Source organism: Protopterus annectens, chromosome 4.part1, assembly GCF_019279795.1.
Source record: "Protopterus annectens isolate FY-2018-M chromosome 4.part1, PAN1.0, whole genome shotgun sequence".
Lineage (NCBI taxonomy): Eukaryota > Metazoa > Chordata > Ceratodontiformes > Protopteridae > Protopterus > Protopterus annectens.
In genome coordinates, this window is record NC_056734.1 from 914,438,736 (window position 1) to 914,463,712 (window position 24,977).

The 24,977-nt window shown below is 37.8% G+C and overlaps 1 protein-coding gene across 1 annotated transcript in view; it reads left to right on the forward strand.

Moving 5' to 3' along the window:
* Nucleotides 1–24,977, forward strand: part of LOC122801341 (mucin-19-like) — a 938,154-nt gene that overhangs the window by 306,089 nt on the left and 607,088 nt on the right. The window contains exon 21 of the mRNA XM_044070881.1: nucleotides 20,271–20,528. Within this exon, the coding sequence (XP_043926816.1) occupies nucleotides 20,271–20,528 (258 nt within the window). The remainder of the gene's footprint in view (nucleotides 1–20,270; nucleotides 20,529–24,977) is intronic.

Genomic DNA, 24,977 nt, shown 5'->3' on the forward strand with positions numbered 1-24,977 from the left:
ACCAAAGCACTAAAGGCGGAGGCGTGTCAATATTCATTAAGGATATCCACACCTCCATGCTAGTTGCTCAGCATAATGCATCTGAGATTATCCAAGTGCAACTAACTCTGGGAAAGACCGCAATGCAAATTGTAGCTTGCTACAGATCCCCCACCATGCCCCAGGATTCCCACTCCTCATTTCTTGATACACTGGAAAATATTAGGGTACAACCTAACACCCTAATAATGGGCGATTCCAACTACCCCACCATTAACTGGGAAAACTACTCATGTACCAACTCTTGTGCTCAAGCTTTTCTGGAATTCATAAATTTTAATGCCTTGGATCAACTTATCCACACCCCCACCAGGGGCAGCAATATCCTAGACCTGGTCATTACCAACATGGGCAACCGGTGTTCCACACTAGAGGTCAATTCCTTGTTGGTCAGATCTGACCACAAGCAAATCACCCTAGACATCCACATCCCAACCCCATCCCCCCCATTAGGGAAACCACCATAAAATATTTCTACAAAGCCAACTTCACGCTTCTTAAGACAGAAGTGGCAAACTTCACAACACCCATGCTGATGGACAGTAGAGATACCACTGCTGAATCCTATACATTTGCACTTTCTAAGCACTTACACGAGTACATGGATCGTGCAATCCCTAACAGAACCAAGATGCTATCCTCCAAAAAAAGGAAGTCAATCTGGTGGTCCCCTGCTATAAACAAACTCTACAACAGAAGAAAGAAACTGTTGCAAAAAAGAGTAAAATCCCATGATTGGAGGAACTCCGTGGTCAGCCTTAATAAGAAGCTGTGATCCCTGATAAAATCCTCCAAAGCTAGTTATGAAAACAAAATCGCCACTGATTCTAGAGACAACCACAAAGCATTCTATAGCTATGTCAAGAATCTAAATGGCAACACTTAGATCTGCTCTGAGTTACAGCACAATGACACTAAATATACAGAACCAACTGATATTGCCAACATCCTGGCAAATAGGTTCAGTGCTAAGTTTACCCCTCTCTCATCCCCTAAAGGGCCCATCTCTATTCCAGAAGAATGCAAAGTACCTGCAATCACGGCTGCACAGGTAAAAAACACACTCTCCAAAGCCAAGAACACAGCATCCATGGGACCTGACAGCATCCCAGGTTGCATTCTACATGAACTACAGAATGAACTGGCACCCCACCTAAGTACCATGTTCAGTCATAGCCTCACCTCAGGCTATGTGCCCACTGAATGGAGCACAGCAACGGTTATCCCACTCCACAAAGGGGGAGCCACCACAGACCCCGGGAACTACCGCCCCATTAGCCTGACGAGCCTGGTCTGCACGGCTATGGAGTGCATCATCATGGAACTTATAAACAATGACATTGGTAATCTCCAAACTCTGGACCCTACCCAGTTCAGGTTTTTAAAAGGCAGATCCTGTCTGCTAAACCTGATAGACTTCTTTGAAGTGGTCACCAAAGCTGTAGATGAGGGTAAGGTGGTGCAAGGCTTTCAACACCATCTCCCACTCTGGAATTATAGACAAACTCACTAAACTATGTATAAATCCCTATGTCACAAGATGGGTTGCCAACTGGCTCACTGACCAAACCCACACTGTGAAAGTAGCAGACTCTAAATCCAACTTCAGACCAGTGACAAGTGGAGTACCACAGGGTTCAGTCCTAGGTCCTCTCCTGTTTGGTATCTACTTCTCTGAGGTACAGGCTAACACAGAAGGTCTTTGGCAAACAAAGTTTGCAGATGATTGCAAACTAGGAGCCATAATCAAATCTTCTAACGATGTGGACATCCTACAAAAGGGCCTCACTGAGACAGATGGCTGGTGTCTAAGCCACGGCCACAAGTTCAATGCCAAAGAGTGCATTGTCATCCCTTTTGGTAAAAACTCTGTACTCATGAACTACCACATAGGCGATGGTCTACTTAACACTGAAAGTGTAATAAGAGACCTTGGGACATAGGTGGACAGTAGTCTCTCCTTTGATAATACATTGCCACAGTAGTCAGGAAATCCTCGTGGCACACCTCATCAAAAAAGGTTTCTCATCCAGGAAAAAGAGGTAATTGTTCCCCTCTACTCATTACTCATTAGACCCATTATAGAGTACAACACCCCTTTTGGTATGTACCTCACAAGACATCTACAACAACTGGAAAGGCCACAGAAATACCTCACAAAGAGGATTACTGTCCTCAAACAGATGCCCTATGCAGAATGCCTCAAAAAACTCCAGCTTTACTCTGTCGCATATTGCCTACTCAGAGGCGATCTCTGCCTAACATACAAAGTTATGTCAAACCCACAGCTGTTGGACATGCTCCACGTAAAGAAATCCCAATCCCTCTGAGCTACATGCTGTAGGGACCTAAACCTTGTCACCACAATAAACAGAACATGCTGGAGGGATAGATTCCTGTCTCAGAGACTCAGTAGCAGCTGGCGACTTCAAATCAACGGTGGGCTGCAGGAGACAGCTGAATGGGTGGGGTTAGGGGGGTGGGTGTGGTCAATGAGAAAGGGGAGGAGCTAAACCACAAAAACTAGAAAGGGGAGGAGCTAAAACCACAAAAACTAACTTTCATTAAATACGCTGCCCTGGGTGGCAAACCATCATTATGAGAGTCCAATCAAGACAAAAAAGTGTAGAAGAATAAAAATATTTCAATGCATTGGCTGCATGACAGCTTACTTAATATCTAGATGGAAACAAAAGGTTGTATGGCATGAAAAAATAAATTACTTTTTAAATACATTACTGGAATGCCAGTCAAAATCAAGTATAAGAAAAACCAGAAGCACTCAACTCAAACCACTTCTCCTTGCACTGCAGTCCTAATTATAATTTATATTCAGCTTTATTAAAGTACCAAGTAACATGCTGAAAGTAGAAATCTATGTGATTCCCCCACTTGTAAAAAATGTTTCTTATCCAAAAAAAGACCTGCTGCCTGACAACTATCTACTTGTTTCATGGGGAAAACATGATCAAAGTAAAAAATGAAAAGCAAACAAGAAACAAGCTCAAGATACATTGCTTAAAGGATTACTGTACAGGTTATGGACCACACATGATTGGCATTCTGTTAAGTTTATGGGTAAAGTCTGTAGAGATGACTGGAAGTCTCCAACAAGTGTAATGAGCTTTTTAAAATAATGGAATCCTGTCCTTTAATACCCAAGGCTTATACATTATCCAGTCAAGTATTCTCTGCATGGCAACAACAGAAAGGCTTTCAATGTTGGCAATTCTTTAACAGTATGCTTATTAAAGCTTACTTGCATCTTACAATCTCAGACAATCTTACTTTATGGTCATTAAAGCATTGCTACTTGAACACAGAGCAACAGGCACTTTCTGAGTAATAAGCATAAATCTGAGTAATAAGCATAAATCAGCAGTACAAAAATATGACAGAAACCAGACCGTTCTGCAAAATCAAAGACAGATGAAAAGCCACTATAGTACTTGTGTCTACCTTGGATGGGGGGACACAGTGCACATTTACACTGCATAACTACTCCTTGTCTTGCTTTGACACATCTAGAGTCACTACATGGGGGAGTGGAGTGCAACAAGTATGTCACGATTTGAAATGTCTCTGGCTGACTGTGATGGCCCTGACACATTTGTCATACCTCTCAACCTCAGAGCAAGAAATCTGGACAAAGCCATACACAGAAGTGGGACAAAGGCCCAAAAATAAGGACAATTTTTAAATATTGCTCTAATAAACTTAGAAAGATAATAGAATAGGTCTTGCATTAGTATGAGTTTTCTAAAGGGTATAAAATCTGAAACTCAAATGTCTGTCATTATTTTCTAACTTCAGTCTTTAGTGATTTGTCACTAATTTGCCAAAAAACACAATTTTATGAAAAATGGACCAAAAATGTGATGCAAAAATATAAAACGGCCATACAATACAGCTGGGAACCTGTCAAAGAAGGGACACTTTAATATTAGTACTGCTAACTTGAGCAGCTGACAAAATAAAAGAATCTACATGCATTTCAAGTAATCTATAACTTTGATTATTACAGTTATTTCTTAATTATAAACCCTCCATGTTTTCTTCCAAAATTGCTATTTTGTGGAGGGATTATTAGGGGGAAGAGCAACATTTTGAGCTAAAATCAGGGACAGTTGAGAGGTTGGCTATGCCTAATTCTATAAAGCAATTTATTTGCATGTACCTCTCAACCTGTTAATGCAATAAATCTGAACAAGGCCAAATATATTGGGGGAACATATAAACAGTACTAAAAATTGCTCTTGTATAAACTGGGACTGTTGATAGAACAGGTCTTACTTTAGCGTGCATTTTTCTGAAGGTTATGAAGTCTGAAACTAGTGTATCATTATTTAGTGACTTGATTCCTAAATGATTGCAGAAAACCACAAATTTTATGAGGAACAAACCAAAAATACGAAGCAAAAAATCTATTCATTCTTTGAAAATCTGGACAGTTGGGAGGTATAGTTCAGCTGGGGCTGCCTAAGTTTGCCGCCCTTCCCCTTCACAAAACCATAGTTGAATGGAGCCTCCCCCTGCAGCCATTCCAATGATCCATTACTTTGCTATTTCACTCCATTTACCATAAACACTAATCTGCATACTGGTTTACTTCTATGATGATTTGAACTTCATTTGAAAGTTTTATTTTGCATTTTACAGCACAAATACTAAGACATCTGCTAAACAAACTTGGCATTAAAACTTCTCTGCCCTTGAAACTCACATTCATTGAAACAACATTAAAACCCACATTCAAAGAAAATACATTTTACCAGTGGCAGATAAAAATTAATTCTGGGCTGTTTTCAAATCATAGGCCCCTTGCATATGAAACATACATGTGCTCTTTGATACACATTCCTATTGCTTTGAACATTTTTACAGTAAACAATGAAACAAAACTGCCCAATTCATAACATTTCTATCATAAAAGTCTACTCAGACTTCTACAGTCCACTATTATCAGTAAATATGTACAATTCTACAGTCCACCATTATTAGTAAATATGCACAATCTCTGAAGTAGTAAAAAAGTCATCTAAATAATTCCACATTAAATAAATCTGTAATGAAGAGGTTGCTGCTAGCAATCACCTCTATATTTCATGGTTTCATCGAAAAATAAAGTGTCTGATGCCCCTGAGGAATAAATTGCCTAAATTACATTAAAATAAGCTAGCAATATTGCAATAGGAAATGGATGGCAAACTGATAACAGGCTCATAGTTAGTATCTTAACTTTCAGTACAGCAGCATTCACCCCTTATGGGAGTCGAACCAACAACCTTCGGCATCAAAAGCAAGTACACAACCTGTTGTGCTATTAGCAATGTGAGCTGACCTAGCATAATCAGCACTAAACTTCTGTTCCCCTGCAGCTCTCAGCTCCTTGTAAAATCTACTCAATACTCAACTGCATCTCAACTTCGCAGCACAAGAAGTCTGGAAAAAGCCAAATTTATTGGGGTGGGTCAAAAGGGCAAAAACCATGGACACATTAAACATTGCTTGTATAATCTTGGAAAGCTGCTAGAATAAAATGCTGTGTTACCACCATACATTTTACTGCCAAGGTCCCCGTGCAAAAGAGTCGGAACAACATACCACTATGCCAAATCACCTGCTTTGTGAAAGAAAAATGCTGTGTTACCACTGTACATTTTACTGCCAAGGTCCCTGTGCAAAACAGTCAAGAGCAACATACCACTACACCAAATTGGCTGCTTTGTGAAAGAGAGGAAGACTGAAACTTAAATGGCTATCATTTAATGAATTCAGTTCTCACCATAGCTGTCAACCTCTTAGCACAAAACACCTGGACAAACCCAGTAATGAGGGAATACAGCCCTCAGATAAATTCAGTGAATTCAGTTCTTGCCATAGCTGTTAACCTTAGCACAAAAAAACCCGGACAAAGCCAATAACAGGGTATTAGAGTCCCAAACATAAGGACAAATTTCAAATAGTCATCTTATAAACTTAAAAAATTGCTATAATAAAAGGTCGTATTACTATATATTTATTGCTAGAATAAAAATATGTTTTACCATGTATTTCCTGAAGAATATGAAGTCTGAAATTCAAATGCCTGTCAATTTTACTTCTGACGGAACAAAAACAATTTTCAGCAGAGGCCCAGGGAGAAATACTGTAGACGCATGTCTTTGTAAAATGGCAGGACACCAGAGCAAATCCACACAAACACAGGGATAAGATACAGACTCCACACAGAAGGCACCCCAGCCAAGAATCAAACCAAAAAACCTATAGCTGTTAGGCAACAATACTGCCACTGCATCATCAAATATGTAAGGAAGTAAACATTCAGAAACCTGAAGTCTGAAATTCAAATGCCTGTCAATTTTATTTAACATTTGTTAATCAGGACAGTCTGACTTTGAACAAAAAAAAACAATTTTCAGCAGAGGCCCAGGAAGAAATAATGCAGACATGTCTTTGTAACATGGGATGACACAAAATCAAACCCACACAAACACAGGGAGAAGATACAGACCCCCCCCCCCACAAAGAAGGCACCCCAGCCAAGAATCAAACCCAAGAACCTACAGCTGTAAGGCAACAATACTACCACTGCACCATCAAATATCAAGCATTGCGATATTTACAAACCACAGATATTATGAGGAATAGATCAGATCAAATATGAGGCAAAAATCTGCAATTTTTTTTACAAATGGTGGTGGGTAGGGAATTTAGGTCTTTAACACCTGCATACAAGGTACAGGGTTAAATCATGAGGTATTCCCTACCACACCACCATGAGTCTAACCACCAGTATATTGCACCTGAGGCATTTACACACACACACACACACTGTCCAGAACTGGTGGAAATCCGACCCTGCCCGTCGTGAGATCCTGACTGGTGATGTTGCAGTATGACCCCAACGCATTTCCCCAGGACAGTAATTGCAGTTTTAAACTACATAGACTTCTGGGAAGCTCTGTTGTCCATGTTTCCCAGTCAGGACTGCTGCTGAGACATCTGCACATGCTCCAGACTGTCTCAGCAGCAATCTGGACTAGTGTGTGTCCGCAAATTTTTTATTTCTATTTATTTCTTTTTTTTTTTTATTTTCAAGTTGTGGGGGCTGCAGTCCGGTAGTCCAATAGCACGGGCCGCCCCTGCAGAGACTTCCCATACTCTGGAACAAACTACCTATCTATATCAAACAAAACTCCTCATTAGCACTCTTCAAGAAAAATCTCTATGATTGGATGGGAGATGGGAAATTCACCCCGCGGATCACTTCTGTGGCTCTGCTTGACAGAGGCACAGGAAAATACTTTTCTTGGGTAGCAAAAGCTAGGGTACCATTTGGCTAGGCTTATATAGTCCCTAGGGCCAATAGCTTAGTACCTACCTATGAACCTATATATATATATATATATATATATATATATATATATTTATGTGTGTATATATATATATATATATATATATATATATATGTATGTATGTATGTGTATATATATATATATATATATATATATATATATATATATATATATATATGGATATAGATATATGTCATGTTGTGTACAACATGAACACATTAACATAATCCATTTTTTAGAACATCATAAAATACAATAAACATTAAAAAGGTCATTATAATTAATCATTTAAATGCTTTAAAAATACAAATTTTAAAATAATTTAATTTCTCTTACCCAGTCTTTTATCCTTCAAAAACATTTGAAATTGATAGCATCCTTTACACCAGAAAACATTTTAGCATGTAATAAAATCTGCCATATAGCTGCCCTAATTGTAATTTATATTTAGTGTTTAAGTCCCTATAATCACAGGGTATATGATCACTGACAAAAAAAAAATCTTTTTTTCATTCCTTGACTGACCAATGTATGTCTGTATAAAGCAATTCTGTATTAACATGTTCTTCAATTTTAGCAGATAACTTTTGTTACTCCCAACCAAAATAAAAACAGCTGCATTCAAAGAATAAAGTGATATAAATCACTCCACTGGGGTTACAGTTATAGTGGGTGTGACACAAGGGAAATACTGCCAGCCCAACAAGCTGGAATTTTGTAAATAATTATTTGCCTGAGGGCCAAGGCAAGCCTAGCCAACAGTGTATTGGCTTTCACCACCCTTGTATTGTTAAATTCATGCCCTCTGTCGAGCAGTGCCCCAGACAAAACCCCAGGGTGAATTTCCTATCACCCTTCCACTTGTCATGTTTTTTCTTGAATAGTGCTAATGATGAGCTCTGCTTGATGTGGATGGGAATCTTGTTCCAGAGCATGGGAAGTCTCGGACATGAATCTATCCCTCCAGCATGTCCTATTTATTGTTGTGGTGAGGATTAAGTCACTAGAGCGTGTAGCTCAAGGAGATTGGGTTTCTTCAAGTGGAGCATGTCCAAAAGATCCAGGTTTGACATAGCTTTGTATGTCAGACAGAGGTCTCCTCAGAGTAAGCGGTATGCAACAGAGTAGAGTTTGAGTTTCTTGAGCCAGTCGGCATAGGTCAATTGTTTAAGGCCAGCGATCCTCTTGATGAGGTAATTGTTGTAAGTGTCTTGTGAGGTACATCCCAAATGGGGCATTGTATTCAATGAGGGGTCTGATAAGTGATGAGTAGAGGGGAATGATGACTTCCTTATATCTAGATGCGAACCCTTTTGTGATTAAGTGGGCCACATAGAAAGATTTTCTGACCACTGTGGCAATGTGGTTATCAAAGGAGAGGTTACTATCTACTTGGGTCCCAAGGTCTCTTATCACACTTTCTGTGTTAAGTGAACTTCTCCCTATTTGGTAATTCATGGGTACCATGTTTTTGCCAAAGGGGATAACAATGCACTTTTTGGCATTTAGTTTGAGGCCATGATTTTGACACCAGGTGTCAGTCTCGGTGAAACCTTTTTGCAGGATGTCTATGTTGGCAGTGGAATAATTAATTGCACCCAGTTTGCAGTCATCTGCGAACTTGGTTAGCCATAGACCCTTGGTGTTCGCTTGCACTTTGGAAAAGTATATAGCAAACAGGAGGGGTCCCAGAATATTAATATGATTTATATAGAAATGTAACAAAAGAGATACTGCCAGCCCAGCTATCTGGAATTTTATAAATAGCTATGTGTCATTTGTGAATACCAGCATGATGTAATTGTTTGCGTTACCAAATGTATTAGAACTATATGTTATGTGTATATTAAACTACTGGTACAGAAGTATGTGTTGAACATGGTTTGTACAGTACTGACCTTCAAGGATGTGTCCACGGTATACCCTACTAGAAAAGAACTGAAATGTATATAAACTATATACCTGTGCAAATGCATGTTTTAATAGTAGAAACTGGAACATACATAGTTAACTTACAAAACTTCAAGAAAATAAGTGGAAATTAAATTGTTTTACAATTGTGTTATAAAAGTTAGTTTCAATGCAGCAAGGAGACATGATGTCTAGAACTAGGGTGCCTTCTGCATTGTTTTGTAAGTGTTTTATTGTTTCATGTCTTCCAGCAACTGCAAACATCTGTAGGCTATGAGTTTTTCACAAGGAGATGTCAAATGCTACAATGGGAGGTTTAGCCTGGGAATTGAAGTCAGGTGACAAAAAGTGATATCATCCAAGTTAACTGAGCAGTGATATTTGATATTAATTTAAGAACTCTCTCAGAGAGAGACTGGGCATTTTATATTTTGTCTTTGACCTGGAAACATCCACTCATCATCACATCTGCACTTGCTTGCTCTGTAAGTAAGTTTTTAGGGCATAGTAACTCTTTTAGATATAGTTAGAAACATAGTAAAGATTTGTTTAGATTGTTTCTTTATTTATTTGTGACTACCCTGCAATGTTGTTTTAAATATTTCCTGTGATTTTAAACTCTGAAGTAACTGTGTTTGTCTACTGAATATTGTCTTGTTCTTTTATTTATTATTACATAAATTTAAACCTATCTTTGTGGCTGGTATTTGTGAGACATATTAAAGCTGTTAGAGTACTTGCATATGTATTTGGTGACACTGTACATGCCACTCCTAAATAGCCTTGCAAGTCTTAGTCAGATTACCACTTGGATAGTAGTAGCATTACACAGTAGGATTGGACACCCTTTGTACGGGCCTTATAGTAGCTGGCAAGTAGAAGTCAGCCACAGTGATAACTACCTTATAGTCTGGGCAGAAGAGGACATAGCTAGTAAACCTGTGCTAGCCTTCTCCAGGAGTGTCTGTGTGTTTGTATATAAATCAGATCTCAAAGTGTGTGTCTGTTAATGCATGTGTGTGTGTGTGTGTGTGTGTGTGTGTGTGTGTGTGTGTGTGTGTGTGTGTGTGTGTGTGTGAACTACTTGGACAGGGACACAAAGCACTGCTTGGACAGACAGGGTACTGGAGGTCCTGGCTTGGCCCCTCAGCTGAGATCTTAACCCTATAGCTGTGCAAGTGGGGAGTCTTATTTGGGATCTGGAGAAAGAGGGAGAAACCAGCCTCAGACTAACTGAACTTTGTGTGCCGTTAAGAGAAATTGCACTTTACTGTGTGTGTACTTGTCATCCTCCCAGTGTGTATGTCTCCTAACTGTTGCTAGTGGTGAGGCTTGAGGCTCCTTTATTACTGGGCCAGTGCATGGGCATCACAGTGGGTACAATGATAGCTGGATTTATTTGATGTGGTAGAAAGACAAATGACCCTTCTTGGATATACCTGCACTCTCAGAATTGCACTCAAATATATAGAGTCCCAGTATATAGAGTTGCGATCTTTTGCTGATCATCTTTGGCATTGTCATTCTCTAGTAATGTTTTAAGATGAAAGCCCATTTTATAAGTAAATGATGGTTAGTATCCTTGAAGAAAAGTTAACCCTTGAGTTCCCTTAGATGATGTGCCAGTTGTTCACAATTACTCTTCTGATTCTGAAATTGTATGATGATATTATTAAACTAGAATAATTAATGTGCAGATCATTACCTGTCCTAACTTATTTATTCATCCCTGTATGTAAAATAGGTGAAATTGTACACATCTTTTGGTGTAAATTTCTTCGACAATTATTATAATTATCATTATCAAAGAAATACTATTGTAACCCGCCTCACTAAAAATGTTAATAACATGCTGAACATTATCACTGGTGGTTAATGGTGATGCCCAGATTATTTTGCTCTCTGGGAATAGTATGTTTCATAAATAAGGGATGTTTTTTCCTAATATGTGATTATTCCCAATTTTTCATTCCTGATTATTTTAATATCAATTTTCTTCTCAAATCCACATCTAAAATAACATCCAAAACCTAATAGCTTTGCTCGGACTACCTAAGGAAAAATCAAAATAAGAAGTGGTTCTATTTAACTCATGAATTAGAATATCACATTTATCAGCTAAACCATCTGAAATAAAAAATAGGTTTCCACAAATCTTTTATAAAAATTAAGTTTAGAAAACAAAGGCACTCATTTCAATAGAAATAAAAATCCCACTCTCTTAACACAAGATTGGAAAAAGACAGGATAACAGTGCATTCATTGCTTCACCTCTTACATGTTTGAAGAACTCACTATTAAATATCCTACAGGCCAGGCTTGTAAAGGCTCCAGGGCCATTAGCCTAGTATACGCCTATGAACCTATGAACCTAAAACAAATGTTATCAATAATTCAAGTAAACTATAGATAGTATCAATGACAGAAGTAGGGTAGAAAGGTCATAACTTTCTTCTTTATGAACACTAGTGAAAAAAGATCTAAAGTCTAATGTAAGTATATATTTTTTTCATTTCTTGTAAAAGAATAATTTCCCATTTAATCCAAACTAAAAACATTCCCAAGAATCCTTAAGACTGCTGTCAAGCTGCTGAACTATTGGATTCAGTGCTTTAGTTAAAAATAATAATAATAATTGTAATAAAAATATAGAGCCCTCCCTAGAGTATGCTGAAAAAATATCATGCCTTAGATGTTCCATGTACATAAAATCAAATATTTTTGAATCAGAAAAGACTTAATTGAGTAAGTCATACAAAATATATTGAGTATATTTCTATTTCGTCATCAGTAATTTGTAGGCATCTAGTCTGGGAGACCAATTAGAAGCTAAACCCAAATTCTCAATTGCCACAAAGCACTGTTTGGTTAAGTAATTGTATATGGTCAGACAGCAGGCAATTAGGGTTGATGAAATCAATTTCTATACAACAGGAAGTAGCTTATTAATAGCTCATTGTCTTAAATCTGTTTGTCAACGTCAATTGTAAATTTGTGTAAACCACAACGCTGTATGACTTCAGATTCATTAATGTTGGATAATATAGCATCCATGGCTTTAACATATTCTTTGCCCAACATGATTGCAGGCCCTTGCTCATTACTGGCTTTTATAAATCTAAGTTTCTTACCATTCAAAAAATTTAATTCCTTTTTTATCTTTAGAACCAAAATAAAAAAATACTAAAAAAAAAATTCCTAGTGACATTTTCATAATACATTAAAGTTTTCTCTTTCTCTGTAACAAGCATCATAGAGTGTTTACAAAGCTGATAATACATGGGGACTAAAAGTGAATGGTTTACTTAAACCTTAATGTTCAAATACAGTCATCTTTAATAGAAAATTCAGGATTAGTTTCTTAATAAAAAAAATATTTACTGGGTTTCCCCTTTTGCTGTGAAAGAATGAAAAACTAAGCTTGAATGAAGCAGTCCAGGCATCAGAAAAAAGTTCATTGCAGCAACTAAAAATTAACTCTTTACTAGTTGAAGTACATGGTTCACTTAAATTGGTTAGGATTGCCTACATCCTTGTTTCAGGCCTCTCAAACTGTGATTGAAATTCACATATTGGTGACTCCTGCCAAAATTCATTGTCTCTTAAAAATAAACACAGATGTAGAATGTACCCACCCAGTTTCTAAAATAACTTGGTTTTCCAAATGTTTGCTACTTGTCACACTGTAAATGTGGTTTACCTTGCCAGCTGTGAGAAATATTCAGGGGTCAATAAAGGCAAAATGAATAATAAGTTAAAAGATAGTATACTATCACATATATCACAGAAATATGTAGAAAACTAGATGCAAATGAATATTTCTTGAAGTTCAGAGTAGTACAAAATATAGATTTGAATCATAGGGGTGGGGATATTGTTACTCTTACAGAAGCAGTGGAATATAGATAGATTATTTTAGGGCAGACACTCCACCTGGCTTAAATACGATAAATAGTATTAAACCTATAATTAAACTAAACCATTCTATTATTTAATGCTGTATGAGAATTTTGATACTGTTTCTATAATACTGTTTTTTATGTCATGTGGTTTTATTGGTAATTAAAGGGTTACTTTTTATTGAACTAATTAGTTTTAATTGGTAGGTTGATGCAATTTTAAATTGTTATATAAAATATTGAACTGATGGTTTAAACTGTTGCATTGAGAAAAATTATTTTACTCTAAAGCTTTGCAGTGTTGTAGTGTTGCAGTTTATTGAATAAATGTATTTTGCGAGATGGACTGTCTTTTTGCTTTATTGCTTTTTTGTCTCTTATAAATACTTTCTGAAATCTGTTGATGTAACTGCCTTTGCACAGTCCTGTCAGACCTCCTGTATCCTGTTTCCTCAATGTTATTCCATAAAACGTTTTGCTATTTTGGCATAATTCCAGATGCTGTGTTGAGTGTCATTATTAGAAATGCAGTCTCTATTCTCTGATGTCGGTTGGAGTGGAGGGAAATGACAATATCAGTGGTGTATGCAGCCTGATTCAGAGAAATATTGCTTTGATATGACCATCTATAGAAATAAAGACAGCTTCATACAGTGCCAAATTAAGGGTAGATAGATTTTTTTAATTTTGCTATTGAACTCCTCAAGTTTAATCTGTTAATTATTAATATGTTTTTCACTGCAGTACAAAGTTTCAAGAGCAGAAGCCCTGTTGAGTTAATGAACTCTTTAAATTCATAAAAAACTGTTCAGTTTGGTAATTCTCTTGAGATATTTAAAAAAATCTTAGACCTCTGATTTACAGAGCTCTGGATACAGATTATCAGTAGTAAATGATTGGTACCTATTGAGTTTATTTTCAAAGTTTTTTAAATGATATTTGAACGATGTAGACTCAGCATTATTTCACCAAACAATGGCTTTTTGAGTACTTATCACCATAAAAGAATTGGGTGGTTTATTCAAAAAACATTTTGAATGGTAGTAGATGTAAACCAATGGTGAACTGTCAGAAACCAGTCTATGTCATTATTCTCCACAGTGATAGCGTCATTGTCACTGTCTACAGCATACAAGTCCAGAGAATTGGACCTTTCCTCTCATTGCCGAGATAAGTCAATGTCTTTGAGGGCGCTTACAATATTCCCAAACATGAGATGGCAATTCTTTGGAAACTAATCCATAGTAAACTGTTCTAAAACACCTGTAGCATTTTAGGTCTCTTTGTCAGCCATACCCAAACAGTAGTAAACACAAGGAAACAAAACTAAAAGTACAGTCTCCCAGGACTGCTGTAAATTCAGTTTCCTGAATGCAAAACACAGTACCCAGTTCAGGCTGACAGTGAATTTATTTAGTACTTTCATACTGCTATAAGCCGGACTCATTTGGAATAAATAAGCTATTTAAAAATGTACGTATGTTTCAGCTAGAAGTATTCATATGGCTAGTCATATGACATACAACACAAATACATGCATATAAAATATTTTGTTTAAAACAATGCAATACACAATAAACATTATAGAAAACCTTATAATCGATCATTTAAATAACTTATGGGTTCTCCCATTCGATTCTTGGCTGGAGCACCTTCTGTGTGGAGTCGGCATGTTCTCCCTGTGGTCATGTGACATTTAAAGACATGCAGGTAGGTGCTTGCGTGAATGGGTGTGACTTCTTTGAAGGTTGGGCATCAGGCTGGCAACTCAGCAATGGAAAAATCCTCTGCCAATCATTAGTGGACAGGAGCTTCGCTGTGGTGACCCCTAACTGGGAAAAGCCGAAAGACTTAGTAATATAAATAAAAATGTTTAAGTTCAATTTCTTTGATCTTACTGAGTCCTGTCTCCTTCAAAAGGCATTTGGCATTGATAAGCATTGATAATATTGCTTATACAAGGAAACTTATCTGCCTGTAATAAAAGCTGCTATTTAATTTCCCTGGTTTATAATTATTTCTTAATGTTCCTGCCCATATAATTACATGGTTCATGATCAATGATACTAAAGAAAAGCTTCTTTGTCATACTGTGATGGGCCAAAGTATGTGTGTTGAAAGCATATCTGGAGTCACCACTCCTAATAGCATAAATATGCTCTTCAATTCTGAAAGAAAACTTCTGGATAGTCATACCAGTATAACAACATCTGTAACCAGAACATAAAGTGATGCAAAGCACTTCAGTGGAGATAAAGTCGTAATGGGCATGGCTATACATGGTGGAGACTGGTTTCACAATGACGGGTGCAGAATACCGCAGTGCAGCTTTTAAGATAGTGAATATAGTGAGAGCTGTGCTAGTCAGTAGGGATAATTGAGCCATTTAAAGGGTTTTCTTGGTAGGTTATCTCTGCGGCCTTTCTAATTTAGAAACATGCTTTGATTTAAGCATGACAAAGGGAGCATTGTATTCAAAGATGGGTTTGATAAGGGAAGAGTACAATAGCAGGATGACAACTTTGGATCATGAAGATATTCACATGGAAGTTAAGCGATCCACAAAGACTGCAGACTGCTGCTCCCCAAACAGACTCCATCAGAGATATCAGTGTTACTGGATTGCTTTGTTGAAAGAATACTATGCATAGATACTATTTGTTATGTTTACTGCTAAATACACGAATGACCCAGCCAACCTGAGTGTATGTACATTCTCTTCTCCTTTCTGTATATAACACTAGCTTGCATGCACAAACTGATGTAGACTGCCATATCTTTTTCTAAATAATTATGGGTGTATTTATGTCCTGGGTTCTTGTTACTTTGATAAGTACATAGGTTTACCATTCCTGTGCTTCAGTTTAGATTGTTCTTCTCTATTGATGTCAGTGTTTTTAATTGTTAAGGATTGCTAGTCTTTCATGGATGTGTTAAAGGTTAAAAAAATGATCCACATAGTAGGAATCCCTGCCTATAGTGGAAACATAATGACTGAATATACACAGATCTTTTTCCTGCAGTGGCTTCAAAAAGAGTTATACCATGTTATACATATGAGTCAGGAGCAGCTTTTTTACCGATTATTACTTTGTGGAATTTTTTTTTTTCATTTAAGAGAGTCTTCAATAAACAGATAAACATATATTGCATCCCTTGATGGAGATGTTTAATATCAGTATATGTGTAGATAGGAGTGCACAGCTTGCAGTCATCACAAAGCCTTGTCAACCATACGTCTGAGATATTTGACTGAATCTCTACAAAATAAATGCCAAACAGGAGAGGTCCTAGCACTGATCCCTGTGGTACCCAGCTAGGTATAGTTTTATTTTCAGAGTGGAAACTAAAAACTTTCATAATATCAGATCTGTCAAGTAGCTGGTTTGGTATACAGCAGATAATATAGGGATTTACTTTAAGTTTGTCTAACATTTTAACAATGCACAATGCCAAAACTATGATTGTGTGAAAAGCTTGGGCCAGACTGAGAGAATTACTGTTCACTGCATTACCAGGCCCCACAGCCCATGGTGTCTTTACGCTGAAGCTCTCCACAAACCTGTCATTAAAGAAAAAAAAAATAAAAACCTGATTTTGATCTTTATTCTTTAACTATCTTCCATCCGCAAAAATGATTTCTGCTATTATATGTTCTATATGGCTGGGAAGGCTGATGGAACTGTAATTACCAGGATCTGTATTGAGGCCACCCTTGTTTTAGGGATTCACAGTCGCTGCTCTACAAACCCTATGGATCTTATGAGTTTGAAAAGTGTAAGTGGAGTCTTACATAATACATACTTAGTGTTGCTGAGACTACAGCCTAAGTATTACTTTTAGTCTTTAACAGGCATGTTAAGGTTTGTTCCAAGGTGATTTCAGGGTAAACTAAAGTTTCAGGGACACTAGGGACAGCAATACAGGTAAAGTTAGCCAATTTATCAGCCATATTCTTTGGATTGGAACATGTGACATCATTGTAGATGAGCTCAGTGTATCATTGGACATTATTCTTTAACTTCCTGACAAAACTAAAAAAAAATAGTTTATTTTCCTTAAGCTGCTGTTGTGGCCTTAAGCTTGTACATGACTTTACCTTTTCTACTGTTACTCTTTTACGTTCTTTACTGGCATGTTTCAGTGTCACCCTGAGATAAGGGCATGAAGAGTTCTTACAAATGTTCATGATTTTTGAACCTTTATTATACATTTTATTAATACTGGACTTCCACCAGAGCAGTTGTATTCCTTTGTTTACCATTATATATAAGGAGAAAAGGACTGACTTTTTTATAAAGCTGTTTAGTACTGGTAAAAGTCATAGATGAATGTGGCAGCCCTCTCAGTTGGGTCTGTTTGCAGAGGACTAATGGGAATTTTGCATGTGTTTTCTATAGGTTGATCTTGGTTTGCCCCCTTGGTGAAGTCCCTAAAGACAGACTAATTTGTTAGTCAGATGATACTTCTAATACTGACAGTGAAGATAATTGACTAACTTGTGTTCAGATTTAGCATGGGATAAGGAGATGCTGTTCAGAGTAAAGGCAGTGTCTAGAGTGTTTAGAACCAGACCTGGAATATTAGAGCTTCTAGTGGGTAGTTTTATAAAGTTTTAGTTCATTGGTATTAACAAAGAACTGGAAATGGTGAGCACATCATGTCAGCCAGTTAAAGCTTTGTAATTGAAGCCTCCTACAAAGATGGTATTTGGTTTGAAATATAGGGAAATTTGCATGCTGTTTGGGGTGAAATTCATGGTGCATGGTAGCTAACAATAAAGTAAATGATGAGTCTGTTAATGGTGATTTGGCTCACCAGGAGCTCCAAGTTAGGGTCATGGGCAATTTGACATGAGGTGGTGGTATTTCAGATAAATGCAGATACATCCCGCTTCTACCCAACACCTGAAGGAACAATTGGCGCTAAACCCTAACATAGACAGACCTGAGGTTTAGGCACTTTTTCAGTTATACTCAGCATTGAGAAGTGGCACCATGATGTCTGAATTTGAGTTTGTGTTTGTTATGTTGGAATGTCCATCAGGTGTCATGAGAAAATTGCTGTGTGGGGGCAGGAAAGGCTTCAGCCTGTATGCCGAATCCTTGGAATGAGAGGTGTCAACAGTAACCAGCAAAGCAGAAAGTATTGTCTAACATCTCATCCCAGGCTGACATATACAGAATTTCCTTAGAATGACACCAACTACGTAGCCAATTGTAAGAGACAATTATCTTGTCTTGGTATCTTGTTATCATTGTATGTGAAGCAAACATACTACTCTAGACTAATGACTTTATTGCCACAAACAGAGGCATAACAAGCTTCATTGTGTCTTTCTGCATGTCCCTCTGGGTGCACTGACTCAAATCATTCACTCCCACATGGGCAAACACTAAGTGTCAGTCTAATTTATCCAATTTAAGGGTCCTTAGGGCTGCTGTGCATCACAGGCCCTGGTACCAGATGGACAGCTTATACCACCTTGTTCTTGTCCAGTTGTGTTAATGCAAAGTCTTGCATAATGTGAGTAGCATGGAGTGTTTGTAAGCTTCATTAATTCTGTTCTCTCTTGTACTTCAGATTTTATGCAAATGAAGTATGCGTATTATAACAACCACTTTCAGTCCTATATGTTATTTAACAAACATTTGGCTGTCAAGGATAAGAGACTGCAAATTATTCCAATACTTGTTACTAGGATTTCATTATTTATTAGATATGATAAATCCAGATGTCTTTTATTATAATAAAGGAATTCATTTTCCTTGTTGTGCAAAAGTTTAGTGATGCACTAATCAAGGTTTGACTTAGCTCTATTAAATTTGGTATTTTGCAATGTCCCATTAGCTTTTAAGGAAGAAAAAGCATTCTGCAATGTCTTAGACACAATATGGTCATGTTAAATATATCTTACTTCTCATTTAACTGACTTTGTCAATCATAAAATGGCACAAAATTCCTAAATAAAATCCACTGAAAGAAACAGCCAGTAATTTATTTGGATAAGCTGCTATGTTTTGAATATCACACAACATATCAAAACAGCAAACCATCTTCACACATCAAAGGCAATGGTTAGATACAATGAATTGGCTTTATTTCATAGGGTTTCCCTTTAATGAATCTGCATGTCTTTCATTTCCTTAAGGTAATGTCCTCCACTCACTTTAATGCAGTCATTCATATGGGGACTTAGCAACACTCTGCTGGTCCGGAAAATGGCATGATCCAAGGAGGAGAGGACACAAGTCTATTTGTGCTTTTAATGCCTTGCATTGGGTTGTAGTGTTGATGTAGTTGTTGTGGTGATTGTAGTCTTATGATAATTTTAAATAGTCCATGCAACTTAAGTTATATTCTGACAGTCTCTTAATGTTGTTCCTCCATTTGATGTGTTGTGTCACTGCATTCCTTCAAAAGGCTGTTGCAGAATGCTGACAGTGAAAGAGAGGTAGAAAGCTCATGTCATTTGAATAATATCCAATTTGTTGTTTAACTCATGACATTCACATATGCATATTATTTCTAAATGCCTTTTAAGATGTGATCAATTCCACAAGTTTGAACAAAGATGTGAAGAGAAGAAGTTTAACAAATTCCAATTTATAGAGACTAAATGTATTTATATGGTGCTTACAGAATGTGTTCTCCTGGAGTAAACATTACCATAGAATGACATTTAATAAGTATTCCAAAACAAAATTATTCCTGCGTTTGTCAGCAGGTAAGTGTTGAGTGAGTCATACAGTGAAATTGAAAATTATTATTGAAAAGGACTAACTCTTTCCAAAAAATGTCTGCTCTGAATTAATACAGAAGGTATGTCTACAATTACAGTATGTAAAATACACATCTGCTATGCCTCATATTTTGTATAATATTCTATAGGCTCAAAGATAATTGTTGTAAATTCAAGCATATTCAAATGAATGCATCAGTCCAAGCCTTTATGGCAAGCAAGGAAAACAAGCCTATGCACATTTTGTTTTGTCAAACATTTGGAAAGATGAAGTAACACAGACAACTAGGGATTACTTTGTAATCTTGTTTTCTCTTGCAGCACCTGGTGATGTAACCCAACTTTCTGTTGTCAATGCCACTGCTACATCTGTGTTTGTGTCATGGGGAACACCTCCTGGTAATCAGATTTCCTACAGAATACAGATTACAGGGCCTCCATCATCATCTCTGACAGTCACCACTCCTTATGTCAGCTTGCCGGGACTGAACCCTGGCAGTGCCTACACCATCACAATCACACCTGTAGCTGCAGACAATGTAACACTGGGAAATCCAGCCACTTTGTCCATATTTACAAGTAAGATTTGTTTCTTAGAATAAGGATTAAATAAAATTAAAATACATAGTATCTGATCAGGCATACTAAATTTTATAATAATGAAGCCTTGCTTTAATGCCTATTTATGTGCTATTTCAGTTAACAAAATCAGGATTGGATTAAAATTTATCAAAAACGTGGAACTGCATGTAAGAATGATATAACAATGACAGGTGTATTTGTAATATTGACTGATAGAACATATCCAGAAAGTGAATTAAACAAGAAATCATAATCTTCCTCAAATGTTTCATTCTCTGTAATGATAAGTATAAATTAATGAAGCAAATGAATTATAAAATAAAATGCATGAGTTTTCATTTTGTTTTTACATGTAGGAGTAATTTCTATTTAATGTTCTCTAGCTGTACTTTATGTTTAATAATGGATAAAACAGTCAAAAAGCAGCTAACCATTTATTCAGGCTTGTTGCATGGCAGCATTTTGTTATTCATGGTACACAAGTCAGATTTTATTAAAACAAAACATCATGGGAATGTTTAAGACATTTTAGTTACTTATACATTGGCAGCCAACTTACAGGACTAATTTTTAATTAGTAAAACTGGCTTCAAAGGGAATGCTAATGCTGCCTCCATATTGATATAGTTTTCTGCACTAAATCAAAAATGCAAAATAATCAGTATGTAAAAGGTGCAAAAAAAGATTTTCAAGACTTGTTTTCTTGCATCATTTAAAGAATGTTTTGCCTGTGTAATATTTTTAACCTTTGCTTGGATACTATTTGAGACGGCTTACAAGCATTTTATTGTTTATGATCATCAGCTGGGTTTTTAGCCCCATGTTTCTAAAGTATAGCCAAACAATTCACTCATGCTGTACTGATGATGTCACAAAAATTCTGAAGCATGACATGTCTACAACTAGTCATATTGGCGTTACTGGACAGAAAAAAAGAATAAAGTCTAAAAGGTAAAAAGTAAATGTCTTGAGAATTCAGAAGCCAATGTAGCTGAATCACTATGTCCTTTATGGGGCCATTTGCATTTATCCCATGTATCTCCAATACCAGGTAGTTGGGAGATGGCATAATGGATAAGGTGATTTCCTCACAAATTAACAGCACAGGGTTTGATTCTCATAAAGGGAAATTGGTTAGGCTTAAAATGGTTCATAAGGGCAGTTAGCCTAGTACATATCTATAAGCTACAGGAGGTTTACTATATTACATACTGATAATGCCTTTTTTAGGCAAGGTTCAAATGACAAATTCACCACTGTAACAGGTACAAGCAAGCAAAATCTGAGGGTAATGCTACTCAATGCTAGAAGTCTAAACCTCAAAATGCACTCACTCGAGGCACTCCTTAAAATGGAGAACATTGACATCTGTGCAGTGACAGAGACCTGGTTCAAAGCTCCAGAGAGCACCCCTGCATTACCAGGCTACAATTCATGCCACACCTTTCGGCCACGTAACCCTGAACGAAGCACTAAAGGAGGAGGCGTGTCCATATTCATTAAGGATATTCACACCTCCAGGCTAGTTGCACAGCATAATGCATCCGAGATTATCCAAGTGCAACTAACTCTGGGCAAGACCGCAATCCAAATTGTAGCTTGCTACAGACCCCCCACCATGCCCCAGGATTCCCACTCCTCATTTCTTGATACACTGAAAAGTATTAGGGTACAATCCAACACCCTAATAATGGGCAATTTCAACTACCCCACCATTAACTGGGAAAACTAATCATGTACCAACTCTTTTGCTCAGCGTATTTTAGAATTCATAAATTCCAACGCCTTGGATCAACTTATTCACATCCCCACCAGTGGCAGCAATATCCTAGACCTGGTCATTACCAACATGGGAAACCAGTGTTCCACACCAGAGGTCAATTCCTTGTTGGTCAGATCCGACCACAAGCTAATCGGCCTAGATTCACATCCCACCCCCACTCCCAATTAGGGAAACCATCATAAAAAAACTTCTACAAAGCCAACTTCACACTTCTTAAGACAGAAGTGGCAAACTTCATGACACCCATGCAGACGGACAATAGAGGTATGACTGCTGAATCCTACACAAATGCACTTTATAAGCACTTACACGAGTGCATGGATCATGCTATCCTTAACAGAACCAAGTTGTTATCTTCCAAAAAAGGAAGCCAATCTGGTGGTCCTCTGCCATAAACAAACTCTACAATAGAAGAAAGAAACTGTTGCAGAAAAGAGTAAAATCCCATGACTGGAGGAACTCCCTGGTCAACCTCAGTAAGAAGCTGAGATCCCACATAAAATCCTCCAAAGCTAGTTACGAAAACAAAATTGCCACTGACTCTAAAGACAACCACAAAGCATTCTATAGCTATGTCAAGAATCTCAATAGGAACACTCAGATCTGTTGAGTTGCAGCACAATGGCACTAAATATACAGAACCAACTGATATTGCTAACATCCTAGCAGATAGGTTCAGTGCTAACTTTACCGCCTCTCACCCCCTAGAAGGCCCATCTCTATACCAAATGCAAAGTTCCTATAATCACGGCTGCGCAGGTAAAAAACACACTGTCCAAAGCCAAGAACACAGCATCCATGGGACCTGACAATATCCCAGGCTGCGTTCTACATGAACTACAGAATGAACTGGCACCCTACCTAAGTACCATGTTCAATCATAGCCTCACCTCAGGCTTTGTACCCACTGAATGGCGCACCGCGACGGTAATCCCACTCCACAAAGGGGGAGCCACAATGGACCCCAGGAACTATCACCCCATTAGCCTGACGAGCCTGGTCTGCAAGGCCATGGAACATATCATCATGGAACTCATAAGCAAAGACATTGGTAATCTCCAAACTCTGGACCCTACCCAGTTTGGATTTGTAAAAGGCAGATCATGTCTCCTAAACCTGACTGACTTCTTTCAAGCAGTCACCAAAGCCATAGATGAAGGTAAAATGGTTCACACAGCTTATCTAGATCTTGCCAAGGCTTTCGACACCATCAACCACTCTGGAATTATAGATAAGCTCACTAAATTAGGTATAAATCCCTATGTCACAAGATGGGTTGCCAACTGGCTCATGGACAGAATCCACACTGTGAAAGTAGCGGATTCCAAATCTGACTTCAGACCAGTGACAAGTGGAGTACCACAGGGTTCAGTCCTGGGTCCTCTCCTGTTTGGCGTCTACTTCTCTGAGGTGCAGACTAACTCAGAAGGTCTTTGGTTAACAAAGTTTGTAGACTGCAAACTAGGAGCCATAAATGAAACTCCTAATGTTGTGGACAAACTACAAAAGGGCCTCACTGAGACAGATACCTGGTGTCAAAGCCATGGCCTAAGCTCAATGCCAAAAAGTGTATTGTCATCCCCTTTGGTAAAAACTCTGTACCCATGAATTACCACATAGCTGGTAGTCTACTTAATGCCAAAAATGTGATAAGAGACCTTGGGACACAGGTGGACAGTAGTCCAGTAGTCTCTCTTTTGATAATCACATCGCCACAGTGGTCAGGAAATCCTTCTACATGGCTCATCTCATCAGAAAAGGATTCTCATCCAGAAAAAAAGAGGTCATTGTTCCCCTCTACTCATCACTCATTAGACCCATTATAGAGTACAATGCCCCTTTTGGTATGTACCTCACAAGACATCTACAACAACTGGAAAGACCACAGAAATACCTCATAAAGAGGATTACTGGCCTCAAACAGATGCCCTACACAAACCGTCTCAAAAAAACTACAGCTTTACTCCATCACATGTCACCTACTCAGGCGCGATCTCTGCCTAACATACAAAGCTATGTCAAACCCCGAGCTGTTGGACATGCTCCACTTAAAGAAATCCCAATCCCTCTGAGCTACACCCTCTAGGGACCTAAACCTTGTCACCAAAATAAACAGAACATGCTGGAGGGATAGATTCCTGTCTCAGACTTCCCATACTCTGGAACAGACTACAAATCTATGTCAAACAGAGCTCCAAATTAGCACTCTTAAAGAAGAATCTTGATGATTGGATGGGAAATGGTAAATTCACCCCAGGGATCACTTCTGTGGCTCTGCTTGACAGGGGCACAGGAAAATAATTTTCTTGGGTGGCGAAAGCGAGGGTACATTTTTTTGGCTAGGCTTATATAGGCCCTAGGGCCAATAGCCCAGTACCTACCTATGAACCTATGAACCTATAATGCCAGCTTATGTATGTATGTATATTTCACAGGTCTATATCACGTTGTCGAAGTTTTACAACTTCGAAATACTATATGATCGAACCATTATTGTAAAACTTTGAAAATGTAAAAAAATAAATAAAAAAAATAAAAAACATACCTCACGGTTGTAAGCAGGAGGGCAAACCCCCCTGCACCCCCCACATGGGGGGCTGTACTCCCCATACCCTCTGCTCTTTAAATATACCATCTCTGAGATCATGTTACAGTGTAGTAAA